Raw genomic sequence first — 17965 nt, 5'->3', positions numbered from 1 at the left:
AAGCAGCGCTACCCTGGGGATTACAAGTCCCCATCTGCCAACCTGTGCATGGCGGTAAACACCGTGATGGAATGGCTGGCAGTATGGGGACCTCGGCTGGCCCCCATGCACAACCCCATTGCGCATTCCACTGCCCGAATTACAGGCAGTGGATTGCGTGACAGGTGCTGCTGCACCTGCTGCAGCACCACATTGCCACCAGCTCGATTAGGAGACGGCTGCAATGCTAAGGCTCTGTTCCCCGTTGGGCCGGCAGGCGGAAACTCTGTTTCCCCAGGCGGGAAGCCATAATAGGGCCGGTAAAGTTCAGGCCGCACAGTCATAATGAGGGCCTATGTTTTTTATTGACAATGTCTGCTTGTATCTTCAGCAAACTTTAGATTCTTTCCTGAGCTCACACTAGTTTTCATTAGAAAATAATATCAAATAGTAGTCATCTCATGTTCTTTTCTCATGTCCTTTTTTTTCATGTCAACCAGACAATTTTGCTTTGCTGCTTTACTCTAATCCAGTGTTGCAAGAAATCTTCTCTCTCTCTAGTTGTTAGCCACTGTCTCAAATATAGACCTTAGGCAAAGTATTTGTCACATCTGGTAGTTCTTCTCCTTGAATGCTAACTTATGGGAACAGTAGATTTCAGAATGTTGCAAGGTAGCAGGGCTACCTCTCATTCAGTGTCTTTAATCGAAACATGTCACTTTCAATATTTTGCATTCCCTTTCAATTCAGTAGACATTAACATTTTGCCATTAATGTAAGCTTGTCAAGCGACTCTCAGTTTTGACAAGCTTTGATAGAGAACCTGGTTAGCTTGCTATAATGTATGTATCATTACACAGTATTGCTTTTCACTCTTCACTTGAGTCCAATGATAAGGTGGATGGGCCATATCACTAAGTACAAGTTACTCAGCGAAGTGAATTTTGTGCTGGTAGTCAATTGTCCTCTAATCCTCCAGATGACCCATCCATTATGCCGATCTTTGACTGTGCCCTCAATTACATGCGGAAATGTTGGAAAAGGTGGTGTGGAAGGGGGTGCGGCCTTTAATGTATATGTATACTCAACTCTTAGAAGGATAACTCTGCCTGTTCCTGGGGAAATCATAGGCGTTTAGAGTCCTGAAGAGAACAGGTCTATGGACAGCCATTAGGAGACCGAGCTACTTGTATTTACAAGTACATGCTGTCTTAAAATATAGAGGGGCATATTTAAGACACCCTAGTGCCACTCCAACACCACATTAGCGTCATTTTTTTAATGTTAATGTGATGTAAGAAGGCCAAAAAGGCTGCACCATATTTACAAAGTGGCGCAATGCATGCATTGCACCACTTTGTAACCCTTTGCAATACATTATGCCTGCGCCAGGACGGCAGACTCTGTAATACAGCCAGCAGTATTATGAGCGGGAGACCCCCAACATTTTCCTGGCAGTCGCACAGCCAGCAAAATTCTGGCAGTCTTGCATCCTGGTGACAGGAATAAGCATTTCTGTCACCAGGACACACTCACACACACATCAACATACCTCCACCCATGCACCCAAACACTCCTACATGCACACAAACACACCCTCATGCAAACTCGACATACATGCCCATTCAAAATCACACATACACCGATGCACACATGCATACACTCCCCTCCTCCACAATACATTCACACACCCCCACTCACCCACGCATTCACACAAACATACATGCACCCCCACTCAGCCCCGCATTCATACATTCAAACACTTACTCACACTCAGCCCCACATTCATACATTCAAACACACACTCACACTGAGCGCCGCATTCATACATTCAAACACGAACTCACTCTCAGCCCCGTACTCATACCCACAAACACGCACTCACACATGCATGCATTCAACACTCCCTCCCCCTCGCATTCAAACACTCATGTAGACACCACACACACTCACTCAACATCTCCCTATCCCTGCCGGACGATCAACTTACCTCATTCATTGAGGAGGTCGTCCGGGAGTGGACAGGTCCCGCACTTCCACTGCCGGCAATGCCTCACCATTAGGATACCGCCACACTGCATTACTGGTCATAATATGGCATGTGGGGTCCTTTTGGCGCCTTTTCAGCACTGACCACCAGCACGATTGCTGATGGATTTCCATCTGATTTATGGTGGAACTCACTCAGCACTCGTAATATGGCGGTCTGAAGAGCACCAGAACTGGTGGTCATCTGGCGACTGCAGCCTTGGTGGTTTTGAGAAAAGACCTCCAAAGTCATAATAAGGGCCTGAGTCAAAGACATGTGTAGAGCTGATAGGAAAAATATTTTTGACACTAAATAAACAGTGTATACAATTAAATGTTTACAAAGGCTGCACTGGAGAACACTTTGTGTTAACAAGATTACTGGCATGTTACTCTCTCTATTGAAATTTGGTTGATAGTCGCAGCGCATATGTTCTCAGAAGATTGTTTGCTCTTTAAGGAAACTCATTTGCTGTTTCAAAATCACGTTGGGTGAGGGATAATGAATGAGTCTTGACCCTAAACATTTGTTGAACATAGAGACTGGCTATTTGAGTCCTTTGCTGAACAAGCGGTGCCCCACAGTCTGTTTGCAACACTCGTTTTGGTATCCCCAAAGGTGTTATTAAAGGGTTTGTTATAGTATTTTGGTATTCTACGTCCATATATCTGACCTTGAAGTCTCCCAAATGGCTAGTTTGTAAATAAATAAACAAATAAATAAATAAACAAGAGCAGGTGGCAAAGTTTTTCTTAGGTGTCCACCACATACAAACCAGGACTTTGAATACTATCTAAATATAGCTTTGATTCTACTTCAAGCTGCACTGCCTGTCTTTTTGTCTCACTCTTGCCAGTTCCTTGTCATCCCTACTTTCTACTTTTGTCACAGTTTTTCCATCTTTCTCTTCCTCTCCTTTCTCTATTTTGTGATTTTTTCTCTCTTGCTGGAGGCCAAGGTCTGATAATGATAATAAAGTAAGGTCCCCTAAAAATAGTGCTGGTGCCAACCACCTCCATAAATTAAGCACCCCTATTAAATATAGCAAAAGGAAAGAAATTAACAACCAAAAGTATTCATGCCAGATTCCAGATGACTACAGATTAAATTATAGCACAATCTTTAAACAATCTTTTAACGTCCCACAAGAATGACATGAGCACCTGCGGCATATTGGGCCAATCGCAGTAGTGATCACTGTATATCTGCCCCCCTCCGATATGAATGATCCAAAGAAGACCCTACCAAATCAATGGTGATGCTGTCTGATATAGATGGAGTGCCCAAGGGCTTTCTATGATAGTCAAACATTGACATTTGGGTTACTGTGAAGTCTAGATGTGTATGTGTGATCAACTGAGCAGAAGGGCCTTGGCGGGACCATTAATCTGAAGAGCAAAGCTATGGAAACTGATGTTACTTAGGCCACAGCTGTGCCTACCTGAACCCATGTCTGGTGCAACAGAGAGGCCTACTGGTGCAATAACAGAAGAGAAGAATGTATTTATTTGTGCTTATTTCTCAAGTTATATAAGACTGAAGGATTGAAAAGTGTCTAAACTTGGATATCAATCTTAACTGATAAATAACATCATATTGAGCAACTAATCTATTTATCATGACGTGAGCTTGAGTTCAATATGTTTTTGACCTTCAAATAATGAGTCCACTTGTATTATGTAGCCTGCCTATTTGCATTGGGTATGAATCATTTGCAACCTAGTGTGTTTTCCAAACAAAGTAATTTTGTTGAACACTTCAAATATTTTTATTTCATCACACATCAGTAGCATTCTGGTATTTTTTCTAAAAACTTTGAAGATGCTTTATACTATGCAGGACAATAACAGAGACAATACTTTATTACAAAATGTACTCACATTTATCAATACTGGCAATAGAAATATTAGAACAGAAATTATAATGCTTCTGTTTTTTGTACTCTTTGGCTGTTTTTGTAGATCTACATTTTTGAAAACAACATTTACTACCAGCCTGATGTAAAAAGTAGTTCATTGCGACTAACATCGTCAGGAAAGGAGGGAATCATATTTAATGGAATAGCAGACTGGTTATATGAAGGTAAGTCAGAAAGAATTCTCAGTGTAATGTTTTTGTACAAAATGTTAAAAATGTATCTGTTTCTTGTCAAAGCCGAGTAACAATATTTTATATTACAAATTCCTAGTGCACCACAGGAATGTTCTCGCTCACTCACTCACTCACTCGCTTCTAGTTCATTGTGAATTTGGCAGTCACAATCAGCAACTAGACCTCATGCCAATTTCTAGGTTTGATTCGAGAATAGAGGGGCATAAAGAAATCACATTGTAGTTATCAGATAAAGAAATTAAGCTCAGGTGGGGTTTTTCGAACATTTTGATCGACTTTAAATCTGCAAAGTAATGACCTGATTTAGATCCTGGAGGAGAGAATACTCTGTCACAAACGTGACAGATATCCCATCACCTTAATATGATCCCATTATAGCCTCTGGGGATCACAATATGGCGGACGGGATATCAGTCATATTGTGTCAGAGTAACTCCTCCACTACGATGTAATCAGGCCCTTCGTTTATTTAGACAATTTACATTAGTTTGTAATAATAACTTTAATATGGCAATACTGAATTTTATATCTGCAATTAGTTTTGGAGAGCCACAGCTAAATCATTTTAGTCTTAAGTAATGTTTACATATAAAACTCTACAATGCCTTTAATCGTTAAAACAAACCAAGAAAAATAGTAGGGTTTTCAAAATGTAAACATTTTTTATTAACTTTTCAAAGCTCTGGCCTTGTGTTTCTAACTTTTTATAAAACCAATTGGGCCAGAGTGACAAATGTAAATTTACACTTTTGTGTAAGTTTATGTTTTGTTTCCTATTCATAATGGTATTTTCCGACTCATATCTTTATGCCTGTGCACACTCCATGCTTGGAGCGGAGATTTCACACATAAAAAGATAGGAAAAACCTACCTTGCTTTGTGGAGAGTCTCTGCCATGAGTGCGAAGACTCTGCAGTAGTAAAGATAGTACTCATAAAGTACATTTGTGAATAAGAAAACATTGTAAACTTACACAAAAGTGTGAGTTTACCTTTGTGATTAAGTCCCCTAGTTAAAAAATAACAAATATAAATGTTATAATTTTTTAACCAAAATGTGTAATGATTCCAAGCCGTATAAAAGAGATTTCTCAAACACATTTTAAGGCATTTCAACTATAGCAAAAATTCTACAGACCTTTAATATATATTAACAACTCCAACATCAAAACACCCTAACAAATGTTAAGCTTTCTGCGCAATCCTTAATCAGTATCAAAGTGATTTAAATGACAGGATAGGCAACTGTTGAGCTGATTTAGAGTTTGGCAGAGAGGGTACTTTGTTACAACAGTGTAAGAGTACCTCTCTGGCAAACCGTTAGTTCTCCTACCAGATTGAGAGAGGGCACACTGCTAGGTTTACAATGACTGAGTAAAATTTACTCAGTTGGTGTTAACCTTCCTCTGACGGCCCGAGGGAGTAGGGGCTATCAGAGGTAAGCCATCCAACCCTCACCCTAATAAGAGAGGAAAATTGATTTTTTTACTGTGGATCACAGCCAGGTATATCCTAGCAGTGAGGGACAGTAAAAACAAAATATATCCAAACTCTCGGAAGTCATTAGTCTTTGTTTTTCAAAAACAAAATCCCTCTATGTGACTTTGTTTTTGAAAAACAAAAAATTTGAAAAGTTTGACAGGTGGCTGTTCAAAATTCACTTCCAAATACAAATAATTTGGAACACATTGATTTGAAAGTTTTTGCCAAATTTCAAGTGTTTGTAAAAACACTGTTGCCTGTCCTGCCCATGGATTGTTAGAAAAATTTAATTGCTTCTGAAAATGCTCTGAGCACTTCAACGGAAACGTGGACCATTACCTCTGACATCATCGATCTTCCTCAAACACCGTGCTAATACACAAGCGAGTCTCAACCAGGGAACAGGCATTTCATTTGCTCTCATTCTATTTTTTTTTAAACCCTTAGTTCTCTCCAAGATAACTACTGACATTGTCTCTAGTATGTTCTGTTTTATCTATTTCCTTCAGAAACAAGACTTCACTTTGTGGCCATCTGTATTTTAGTGTTAGGTGAGTTAGTTTTGCAAGTTTAACTTTTGTAGCTCAAGCTTTCAGGGATTCATACATTCTATGGGACAGTTGGCTCCTGCAGTCCTGAGATTTGTAAATGGATCTTGCTCTCATTCATGATAGTATTCAGTCCATGCTCCTTATGGAATCTCTGGCTCTTGGTTTTGAAGTTGAGTGTTTCGTCTACTGGCAACTTTCTTTGTTTAGACATCTGTTATTCTTGCACATTTAAAACATTTTGATGTGCAAAGAAAGTCTGGACAGAGTTTTAGGTATTTTCCTTGCAATTTTTCTCCATTCTCTGTCTTGTCAGTTTTGCAGGTGCCATTCTCTACCTGCATAGGATATGGTTGGCAGCATTTTTGGGGATTCTTATGCTGGGCTAGACACAGTCCCAGCATCCCAAGGCCACTTTCTAGCTGGATGCAGATCTTACTGTTACCATATTCTGCATTGTTTAGTCTAGATTCCATGTGGCACCACAATGATGGGTTCTTTCTGCTTGAGATTCTGAGTCCTGAATGGTGATTATTGACATGATGCTAGATGCCAGAGTCAGGGCCTCTTTATATGGTGTCCTTCCTTTTTATCTTTGCATGAGCTCTGCTGGGTGTTCCATTACTATTGCATTATTTGATGCTACAGACTAACCCCGGCGTGGTAGTTTACACACAATACAGCTGGTGTGGTGGATACTTTCCCAATCTGAGCTAGAGGCAGTTTGATATAGTTAAGCGACAATGTTGCCAAGGGAGTAGGACACAGACACTGAAATGCATCGGTAAAGAAGAAGAGTCATCTGTGACCTAATGGTTAAAACCTGAAAGTTAAGGTGTCCCTTCCTGCACATAAACAATCATTTGAAAATTACGCTTTGGCACTATGCAGCACACCCAGAAGTGCCCAAGCTCCATTAGTGATTGTTTATGTGCAGGAAGGGACACATCCCCGCATATAAACAATCACACCCCTCAACGCAGACTTCCTTGCACGATGGTGCAAGGATGCCTGCGTTGGCAGCTAAATTTAGCACCAATGCAGGGGGAAATGCAGGGGTGTGCCATATTCACTTAAATAAGGCGCATCTCTGCGTTTCTAAAGTGACGCAGCACGGCGCTGCCAATATTGGCGTAGCACCGCGCAGTGCCAATTGTCCTTAAATCTGGCCCCAAGTTCTTACACCACTCCTTTCTGTTGGTATACTATCATCTGCAATAGTGATCTCAAATTATTAATATGCCACTGCCAATTCCACAACTACTTTTCCTACTGATTCAGAAAGGCTTATAATATAGACAATGAGATACATAAAGCCATTTGCAATTCCCAGTTTTCATTCTATACACTGATAAGGATTTTTTTAAACTTCAAACACTTAAGGGTTTGTAAATTCAAAAAAGGTACATTCTGTCAAAGGTTTCTTCAGACAGTGGAATTAACTAATACCTTAGTATGAATTAGCACAGCTTACAGAGATTTGTCATTGGAAGACCTTCGAGAGCATATCTATGCAAAGTAGTCTTGACTTTACGATAAATGTTTGAGAGTCACTTTGTCCTCTCCGCTTTGTTCTGTGAGATAAGCTATTTACTTAGAGCTAAGGATAAATTCCTTTAGTTTTTTTAACCTTTGATTAGTGTTTATATTCCGTATATTGTACTTTTTTAACAACATCAATAAATACTTCATGATGATGAAAACATTTATTTAAACACGTTTTGGTTCCACAATGAAGTACTACTCATGCTCCTTAAAAATTATGAAAAACTATTGGCAACTGAACTTTGTTTGAAATTTATATTTATATAATGCATGGCTTGTAGAAAAAGCTTTGCATGACAAAGACACATAGGATAAAACCAATACAAAGTCAAAGTAGAAACAAGTAAAAACAAGCTACAGAAATGTCATTTAACGCTTAAAATTATGGTCAGACACAGCCACTGGCAACTGATTATCTAAAGAAATTAAGAATTAGTAAGCATTTTTTGTTATAGATTTGTTGGCAGGGGTACAGTGCACAGAGCTCCAAGGCCAACAAAAATGAGTTCAGCAACAGACGGTAAGAAGGGGAATACCACAGAATCAGTAGTCATCTCCAAAAGGTGGCACTTGTTTTCAAACAGTGATTTTGGGTGAGATAGCTCATACTTTACGAATGCTAACTGAACATGTGGGAAGCAAACAGCAGTCCAGTTGAATCACTGCATGCTCCATTAACATCTCTCCTATCAGCCCATTCCAATCCTGATTCTGGTGTTTCAAAGAAGAAAGAATAGGCTCAAAAGTTGACTGTCAGTTACCCTGGATGTATTAGCTTATAATAGTTATTCAACACCAGAGCTTGTACTTGACTGGTATTTCACCTTCTTGATATAGTCCATAAATCTGATGATGTGGTATGCTTCAGGCAAAGCAGATTTTAGGTCCATACTTTTTTTGGAATCAGGTCCCTGTGTTGCTAGTTCAGGTTTGTGGTTGTCATTGGGTGGGATGGTGCCCTAGCATGTTCTTTCTTTCATAGGGTCTTGTGATCTGGTTCCATGATAAAGCAGTAGGAAAGATTCTCGTCTGGGATAAGGTGACCTAGACACTTATCAAAAATGTCATTTGATTGGGAAGGGATTTTCCACTCCCTCCAGGAAACCCATGTTGGAGTTGTTAATATATATTAAAGGTCTGTAGAATTTTTGCTATAGTTGAAATGCCTTAAAATGTGTTTGAGAAATCTCTTGTATACGGCTTGGAATCATTACACATTTTGGTTAAAAAATTATAACATTTATATTTGTTATTTTTTAACTAGGGGATTGGGAAGGAATTTTCCACTCCCTCCATGGAAACCCATGTTGGAGTTGTTAGTATATATTAAAGGTCTGTAGAATTTTTGCTATAGTTGAAATGCCTTAAAATGTGTTTGAGAAATCTCTTGTATACGGCTTGGAATCATGACACATTTTGGTAAAAAAATTATAACATTTATATTTGTTATTTTTTAACTAGGGGACTAAATCACAAAGGTAAACTCACACTTTTGTGTAAGTTTACATTGTTTTCTTATTCACAAATGTACTTTATGAGTACTATCTTTACTACTGCAGAGTCTTCGCACTCATGGCAGAGACTCTCCACAAAGCAAGGTAGGTTTTTCCTATCTTTTTATGTGTGAAATCTCCGCTCCAAGCATTGCTTCACCTAGTTTTCCTCTCAGTGTCTTCTGCATGACCATCTGAAAAAATCTGGATGTTACTAAGAGAAAGGTAACTTGAGTTTACAGCTCTGTTAATGACGCATCCATTTCAGAAATACAACCTTCTGCTTCTGTGACCCTGCATGATTAAAATCTTGTCGCAATACGTTGACCTCCATCTATCTTCTCTTATTTTTGAAAGCTATTTGCAAAGATTACCTACCTATGGAAAAATCATATCTGGATGCCATAGTAGCCTATGTGCAGGAATCCAGGTGGTAGGCTCAGTCACACTCCATAAGGCCACATGGTGGGGATGCATACTGGAATATTTGTCTAGTTCTCTAGTTTTCCCCAATTCGGGATATATTTCATTTAGTTTTTCACCATGGTGAGGTGTATGTTCAGGATGCGGGAGGCACCTCAAGGAGTCAAGACTCACTCTTGAAGAGACCAGCAGCATGGCCCTGGCAGGTCAAGTTGCAGCAGGTCAGCTGAGCAGTTGCATGGGAGGCTCCTATGGTTGTTGTGTCCCTGTAGCTCAAACAGGAAGTCGGACAACTGAAACTTGGAGTCACACTAGGCAGCCAAGGATAAAGGCAAGCAGGCCCAATCTTTCTTCTCAGAAAGCAAGGAAGTCCTTCAAGCAACAAGACATTTCTTCTTCTGAACTTACCAGGAGAGTTCTGAAAAGTGGCACTGGATGTCCGATATTTATATCTGATGTGCATCTGCCAATCTGACTGATTGTGCTATTTTTAGTCCAATTCCCTACTCCTGATTCAATGACTTCTGCCCCTATACTTGTGTTTATCCCACCCTTTGGGCCTTTAGATTTCACCTTCTTTTTACTGGGTATATCTTTCCACTGACTATGTCAGGAAACTATTTTTCTGTGCTCATGTTTCTCTTCCATTTGAGCTTCAGCATTCAAGGTAGGCCATGGTCTGATCCTTCCTGTCTCTCTGTGTTCCTCTCTTCTTTCCCTCTATCTATCTATCTCTCTCTCTCTCCTTTCTCCCTCCAGACAGTCAATTCCTCTGTACCTCTCTGTCTGTCCAACCCAGACAGACACACTTCCTCATGCTGCTTTCTCTTCCACACCATCTGCCTCCTCGACCAACACTGAAAACGACTACCTACTCCCAGATCTTTCTCCCTCCATCTCCCCTGACATAGTGGCCACTGCTGGCACCATTGACATTGTCTCAAACACTGGTAAAGCTGATAATACACTGGTAAAGCTGATAATGACAGGGAGCTATTTCAGAATATTTTGTATATTTTCAAGATGGCCACACAGGAGTGTGAGGTTATTTTCCTCCTCTACACTCCAATCTTTATTCAAACCCATGTACACAGGTCAATGGATCTTTGATGTTTACAGATATAAAAGTCAACACAGGTGCATTATCATTTATTAAATCTTTGTTCAGTCAAAAGTGTTTAGTGTTGAGTTAAAGAGTTTTATTTTCGATCTTAGTTATTCATTTTTTATTAAAGTCTCATCATTAAAAGTTAAGATAATCAATAATTCAATATTTGATAATGATGTAAGTGTAGTTATACAATATTACAAAGAAGTGTGTTCCATAATGAAACACCCTGTTCTTAATTATATTAAAGGTAAGTTCAAGAAGAAAAAGCTGTCAGTTCAGATGTTCTTGTGTAATGAGAGCGTTAGCATGAAGCTTTAGCAGACTAGTCGGAAAGTTTTCTCAGATAAAATAACAACAGAGCATGAACAGATGTCTAAGAAACCCAATGAAGAGTCTCCTCTCAGAGAGTAGGCGAAGGAATCAAGTCTGGGTCTCACCAAAGAGAAAATAAGGATGTGGCTATTACTACTCAAGGAACAAGCACTTATATGAATACACACATTCTAAGTTGAAACATTTCTTCTCTTTCCTCTTCATGTTGACCAATAGGATTTAAGTACACTCCTGGGAACAGGTTTACCCCCGTCTTCTCACCAGAATACATGTGCCTTTCAGACCTGGGTTCTTGAATATTGTGGTACATCCTTCTTGTTTTTTCACATACTTAATCCCATGAATCATTCTTCCTCTCGCCTGCATCTTTTGAGTTGAGAACCTTACCAGTAGTCGTCTAATTCAAAAGAAAAATCTATTCACTAGCAAATAAACAGCAGCTTTTGAAATATCAACATAGATATTTTTTTTGTGCTATTTCAATATGGATCTTAATATTGTGGTACAATGTGAGTACCTGACCACCTTCCCATGGAATAGAGAGAGAGATAGAAACAGAAAAAGAGAGAGAAATAAAAAGGGAAAAACTTATCGATTTATGGACAACGAGCGAAAGAGACAAACACATAAAAGAGACCAATACAGGGGAAGCTTGTGTTCTTATTCAGCCAACAGCTTCCTAATTATGTAGCCACTGGAACACTCTGTCATTAAACACATTGAAGACTGTTGACAATATTGCACTTAGGGTGCCGGACACTAATATCTACCTACTCTATTGCCTGTTACGTGTGCTATTTCATATAGTGAATTTTATTAATGTTATCATATGTTTGCTTACAGAGGAGCTCTTGCATTCCCATATTGCTCACTGGTGGTCGCCAGATGGTGAAAGACTGGCATTTTTGATGATAAATGACTCCTTAGTGCCAAATATGGTCATTCCACGATTTACTGGAGGCCTCTACCCAAAGGGAAAACATTTTCCATATCCTAAGGTAAGAAAAGTTCAAGAGTAACGTTCAGCACTATTAAGGCTTTGCCCCTTTAGAGCATAAATGTTTTATAAAATGTAATAGGTTTTAAACATAGTGTCCTGCCCATCAAAGGGAGCATTACAAGGTATACACGGGCCAGACTGATTTTAGAGCACTATGTAGTTTGAGCAGGAAGTGAAACATATTTCAGTATGAAATCAATTCATGCTCATTTTGTTTCTGACAAAGAAAAATCACACATGCTGCATTGTGTTTGCTTGAGGGGAGATAAAACACATGTACTAATAAAATATTGGTAATTATCATGATGCCTTTTCACTTGTTTATGTGGAATCTTAATGAGGATATTTACTTTGGCAAAACATTTATTTTCATTGATTCAGTGCCGGAGGGCAAGTAGCATATGACATTGTATACATCAATCTCATTCTTGAGTCTGGCTAAACCTCAAAATATATATGTTTTGGTGGCCAAGTAAACACCCAATAGTCATTAAACATCTGCTCTCCTGTTGTTTTTTTAGTAAATGTTAATGTAGGGATAGACCTCTGTTGCAGAACATGTTGGCTGAGGGATACAAATTGAACAAACTGAGATGTTATGCATTACTGCTTACAGAGCCATCTTTCATTTTAGCTCCCTAAACTATACGTTTTATTGAGCAAAACCTTCATTTACTATGGTAGCAAGAAACTGTAATGATTTAATTGCAAATCTGTAGTTTCATGCGTCATTGACTATTCCTAACATATGTTACTACCGCTTACACTGATTTTTCTTTTTAGGTGATTGGTGTTGCCTTTCGACCAAGGTGCCAAATGCTCGTACAGATATTAAGGGGGTCATTCTGACCCCGGCGGTCTAAGACCGCCGGGGCCAGGGTCGGCGGGAGCACCGCCGACAGGCCGGCGGTGCCCCACAGGGCATTCTGACCGCGGCGGTTCAGCCGCGGCCAGAAAGGATAAACCGGCGGTCTCCCGCCGGTTTACCGCTGCCCTTAGAATCCCCCATGGCGGCGCAGCTTGCTGCGCCGCCATGGGGGATTCTGACACCCCCTACCGCCATCCTGTTCCTGGCGGTTCGCCCGCCAGGAACAGGATGGCGGTAGGGGGTGCCGCGGGGCCCCCGTAAGAGGGCCCCACAAAGTATTTCAGTGTCTGCCTAGCAGACACTGAAATACGCGACGGGTGCAACTGCACCTGTCGCACCTTCCCACTCCGCCGGCTCAATTCTGAGCCGGCATCCTAGTGGGAAGGTTGATTTGCCCTGGGCTGGCGGGCGGCCTTTTGGCGGCCGCCCGCCAGCCCAAGGCAAATGTCAGAATCACCGCAGCGGTCTTTCAACCGCGGTGCGGTGTTCTGACGGCGGTACCTTGGCGGACGGCCTCCGCCGTCCGCCAAGGTTAGAATTAGGGCCTAAATGTCTTCCTGGTGCTGCTTAGGCCATTATCAAGTAACTTGGATCATAGCTCCAAAAAAACACCATAAACTTGATTGTTTTGCATCTTTGCCTCATTAAAACTAAAAGAGCATGTTTATCTCTTCAAAAATCTTCCAGGTTTACCAAATCAAGGGCCAGATGTAGCAAAGAACCAATTTGCGACTTGCAAATTGCGAGTCCCTGCGACTCGCAATTTGCAAGTCGCAAATTGGTATGCAGTACGGTGTCTCAGACACCAACTGCGACTCGTTATGGAGTCGCAATGACCCACCTCATTAATATTCATGAGGTAGGTCGCAAATTGCGGCCCCATAGCGAGTATAGGCACTCGCAAACATGGAGGCCTGCTGTCGTCAGCAGACCTCCATGTTCGTGACTGCTTTATCAATAAAGCAGTTTTTTTTTTTTTTAAGCGTAGCCCGTTTTCCTTAAAGGAAAACGAGCTGCACTTAAAAAAAAAACGAAACCTTTAGTTTCGGTATTTTTTCAGGGCAGGTAGTGGTCCCTTGGACCACTACCTGCCCTGAAAAAATTGTTTTGGGTCCATTCGCAAAGGGGAAGGGGTCCCATGGGGACCCCTTCCAATTTGCGAGTGGGTTACCATCCACTTGAAGTGGATGGTAACTGCGATACCATTTGCGACCGCATATGCGGTCGCAAATGGTATTGCATGCCACTCCGAATCGCAAATAGGAAGGGAACACCCCTTCCTATTTGCGATTCTGAAATGCATATTGCGAGTCGGTCCCGACTCGCAATATGCATTTCTGCATAGCAAAGAGGCATTTGCGCCTCGCAAACGGCGATTTTCGCCGTTTGCGACGCGCAAATCCTTTGCTACATCTGGCCCCAAGTGTTAAAGTCTTGAAAATCTTTGATCTAACTGAAAGAAAACTTTTATTCGGTATGAAAAAGTTCATCCACTACAGCAAATAATCACCAATACATTATTAATATACCAATAAAACCATATATGATAAAAACACCCATCATAGATATGAACATATAAAAAACACATTCATAAAAAACAATAAAATAGAATAACTCATTCTAAAAACTCTACATTATTACGCCAGGTGATAGCTCCCTTCAAGAATGATCCCAGGCCCTTCCATACCAATATATCTGAGGCCATTTGTAACCACAGAAAAGCAGGACGATATTGCACGAAACCCTTGGGCCTTAGGAGAGGTAATAAAAAACGAGTTCTAAACGGTGCATAAAAAACACAAAACAATGTAAAATGGCGCAAGGTCTGATGGGACACCCCATCGCAGGGGCAAGGTCTAATACATTTGTCCCCATACTGACCTATCGGGAAACACAAATTACTTCTAATGCTTCCCAGGCGGAATCGAGTTATGAGAGACCTTTCCCTCACATCCTTTATTTCTAAAAGATAGCGCTCAGGGCCCACCCACATCTTTAACATGATGTAGTCCCTGATTGTTTTTTCCCTAAAGCCTCCCCCTCCCTTTTGGAGGCCTTTATTCTCAGAAAATTGTCCTTAACCCATTTCTTGTCATGGCTAGTCAGACCCTCGGGATAATCAAACAATTCAGGCCGCCCCAGGTCATGAGCCATCTTCCTTATATGCATCAGCCAGGGAATATTCTTTGCATTGTCACAAGCCAAACAATCCCTTAGGATTTCCTATTAAGAGTAGCATGTTCGTTACTCCAGATTGAGATCCATAGCAGAAGGGGAGCCAACTGGATAGTATCCTGCACAAACTCAAGCTCCAGTTCCAGGTGAAGGCAAAAACCAGGGATGTTTTGTCCAACTCCCAGGAGCCTTCTACAAAAGCGATTTTCTTCCACCGTAAGAGCTCAAGTATCCCTATACCCCCAAAGTGCCGTGCCATACAGCAGGACAGGAAGGCATTTCCGCCTATAGATTTCAAGCAGGGGCTTGATAGGTCTACTACCTACCCTTACAGCAAAGTCAAAAGCCGCACCAACTGTTGCATGGAAAAGCACAACCCTTCTGGCAATACAGGGTTTCCAGGATCCTTTCTCATCAAAAATCACCCCTAAGTATGGGAACTCATGGACCCTGCTAATAACTTGATCCTCCACCCTAAGCTCCCCCACCCTGCTCAGGGGTCTTCCACAAACCATAAAATGTGATTTCTTAAAATTGACCTCTAAACCCAAAACTGACATAAAAGTAACATAAGCTCTAACTATTTCCCGGAGACCATTCATCGTGCGGGCCATGAGGACTGCGTCATCCACGTACGTCAGCACAGGGATATCAATACCCTTCACCTTTGGAACATCGCTACAGTGTTTCATCAAAAAATCAGACAGTCCATTTGTATATAGAAGGAACAAAGTAGGAGCCAGGACACACCCCTGACGCACACCTCTTGAAAGTTTAAAAGCCTCTGAGCATTCCCCATTAGGCCCTACCCTTACATTTGCAACTGTCCCAGAGTGGAGATATCGGAGCAGCTCTACAATATTAGGATCCAGACCTAAATGATTTAGCCTCTCCCATAAAATAGACTGGTTCACTTTATCAAAGGCACAGCTAAGGTCCATAAAAGCAAGATAAAGGGTACCTTTCCTGGCCTGCGTGTATTTACCGATCATCATCAGTAAGTTAAGACATTGTTCTCGCGTACCGAGGCCTTCCCTAAAACCATACTGTTCCCGGCTTAAGATGTCATTTCCTATCATCCAGGCCTCCAGACGCCTTAGAATGATCCGTCCCAGAATCTTCGCAGAAGAGTCCAGGAGGGATATAGGGCGATAAGACTTAAGGTCATTACGATCGCCCTTTTTAAACACTGGGACAATACATGCCAGTCTCCAAGAGGCAGGAATGCCCACCGTAACTGCTGCATTGAGAACATTTAGGAGAATAGGTGCCCATAGCTGGGGGTTAGCTTTATATAAATCCATAGGGATTGAGTCCGGGCCCGGAGCTTTATTGCTCGCGCTACTCTGTAATGCATCAATAACCTCCTGGAGCGAAAACCTGATTGCTAGGTTAGGGGCCACATCATATACGTTCTCCCAGATATTTCTTAAAGGAATACCCTCAAAGATTTTACAAAAATGAATTACCCAGGCCTCCGGGGCGATGTTACAGCCAAGGCCCTCAGATGTTTCTGTTTCAAAGGAACCTCTATTTACCACCTTCCAAAACAGGCCAGGGTCCTTCAGAGCAGTGGCACGCTCTAACTCTTCCCAGGCTTTATCTTTATGTTTTAGCTTACTATCCCTCAGGGCCCTTTTATACCTCTTTCTAGCTTCTTTTACAAGGGCCCAATCTCTAGGGTGATTCTTGGTAACCATCTTTAGGTTTGCCCTTGCATCATAGCAGGCCTTGTGATACCAGACACATTTACGTTTACTGGGGAGGCTGCCTACTGAGAGAAGGCAGTCTCTGACTGCTGCATTTACCACTGTTATAGCATCCAAAACAGTCTTAGGATTCGGAGCCTCTATCAGGAGTATTTCCATAAATAGATGTAAATTTTCCCCCACCACCCTTCCTACAACTTTTTGGGGGTCCACTTGCTTCCACCCAAGCCGCCTCCCCTGGTCCTTTATCACCATTGCTACAGGCCTACCTCGTCCTAGTTTACGTAGGGCCCCAGGCAGTTTAAAGGACACTATAAGGGGATTTTGATCGCTAAAGCACTCCCCTAGCACTTCACTCCCAGTCACTAAGTCTCTGAAAGGGGGAGACACAAAAATGTAATCAATGGTGGATCCAGACCCTCTTCCCACATAAGTTGGAAGTTGGTGGGTACCTACTGCTTCTATGTCATAAAAATTCAGAAAGCCCATGTTCCTGAGTTCCTTTATTAGCTCCCTACCTCTCGAGTCCTGCAGACCATACGCTGAGTAGTCCTCGCAGTCACGAATAAAGGGATTAACCACAGTGCTGAACCTGCCCAGCTTGGCATTAAAATCTCCAGAGACGATAGCACAAAATTCCAGCCCCACCTTCTCCATTCTGTATTTCAGAACCTGAAGAACGGAGAACAGAGCCCCAATTTGGCACCCCCCATCCCACACAGCGTTATAGAAGTTAACCAATAAAATATTAAAATTATTGGAGAAGATTACCCATACCAACAATATACCTTGGTGGTTGCAGTTAATTTGAAAGGCACCCACTATCTTGGAGAGGCGAATTAGGGTAACCAGGCCACCTTTCGAGCGGCCACCAAGAGACTGCACAGCTGGAACTGCATATCTATCATACCCATCCCACACAGACAGCCCCTCCGACCAGGTTTCCTGAAGCATGATAATATCATAGTTAGTCACACACCCAACCCATGCTTGATCGGATAACTTAGCATCATAACCCACAATATTCCATGAGATAAGATTACATTGGGGAGGAACCTCTTCCTGTACAGCCAATGCATTGGCGCATTGGCATTCTACCCCATCCAAGGATAAATTGCTATTGGTAGCAGTTCTTCTCCTAGTCGCCTGCAGGTTATTC

The 17965-nt window shown here is 41.5% G+C and overlaps 1 protein-coding gene across 1 annotated transcript in view; it reads left to right on the top strand.

Moving 5' to 3' along the window:
* DPP10 (dipeptidyl peptidase like 10) overlaps nt 1-17965 on the top strand; it is a 1473102-nt gene that overhangs the window by 1025731 nt on the left and 429406 nt on the right. The window contains exons 8-9 of the mRNA XM_069224346.1: nt 3970-4090; nt 11898-12052. Of these exons, the coding sequence (XP_069080447.1) occupies nt 3970-4090; nt 11898-12052 (276 nt within the window). The remainder of the gene's footprint in view (nt 1-3969; nt 4091-11897; nt 12053-17965) is intronic.

This window comes from Pleurodeles waltl, chromosome 3_1, assembly GCF_031143425.1.
Source record: "Pleurodeles waltl isolate 20211129_DDA chromosome 3_1, aPleWal1.hap1.20221129, whole genome shotgun sequence".
Classification (NCBI taxonomy): Eukaryota; Metazoa; Chordata; class Amphibia; order Caudata; family Salamandridae; genus Pleurodeles; species Pleurodeles waltl.
Note: the sequence above shows the minus strand (reverse complement) of the source record. Positions and strands in the feature narration are given on the sequence as shown.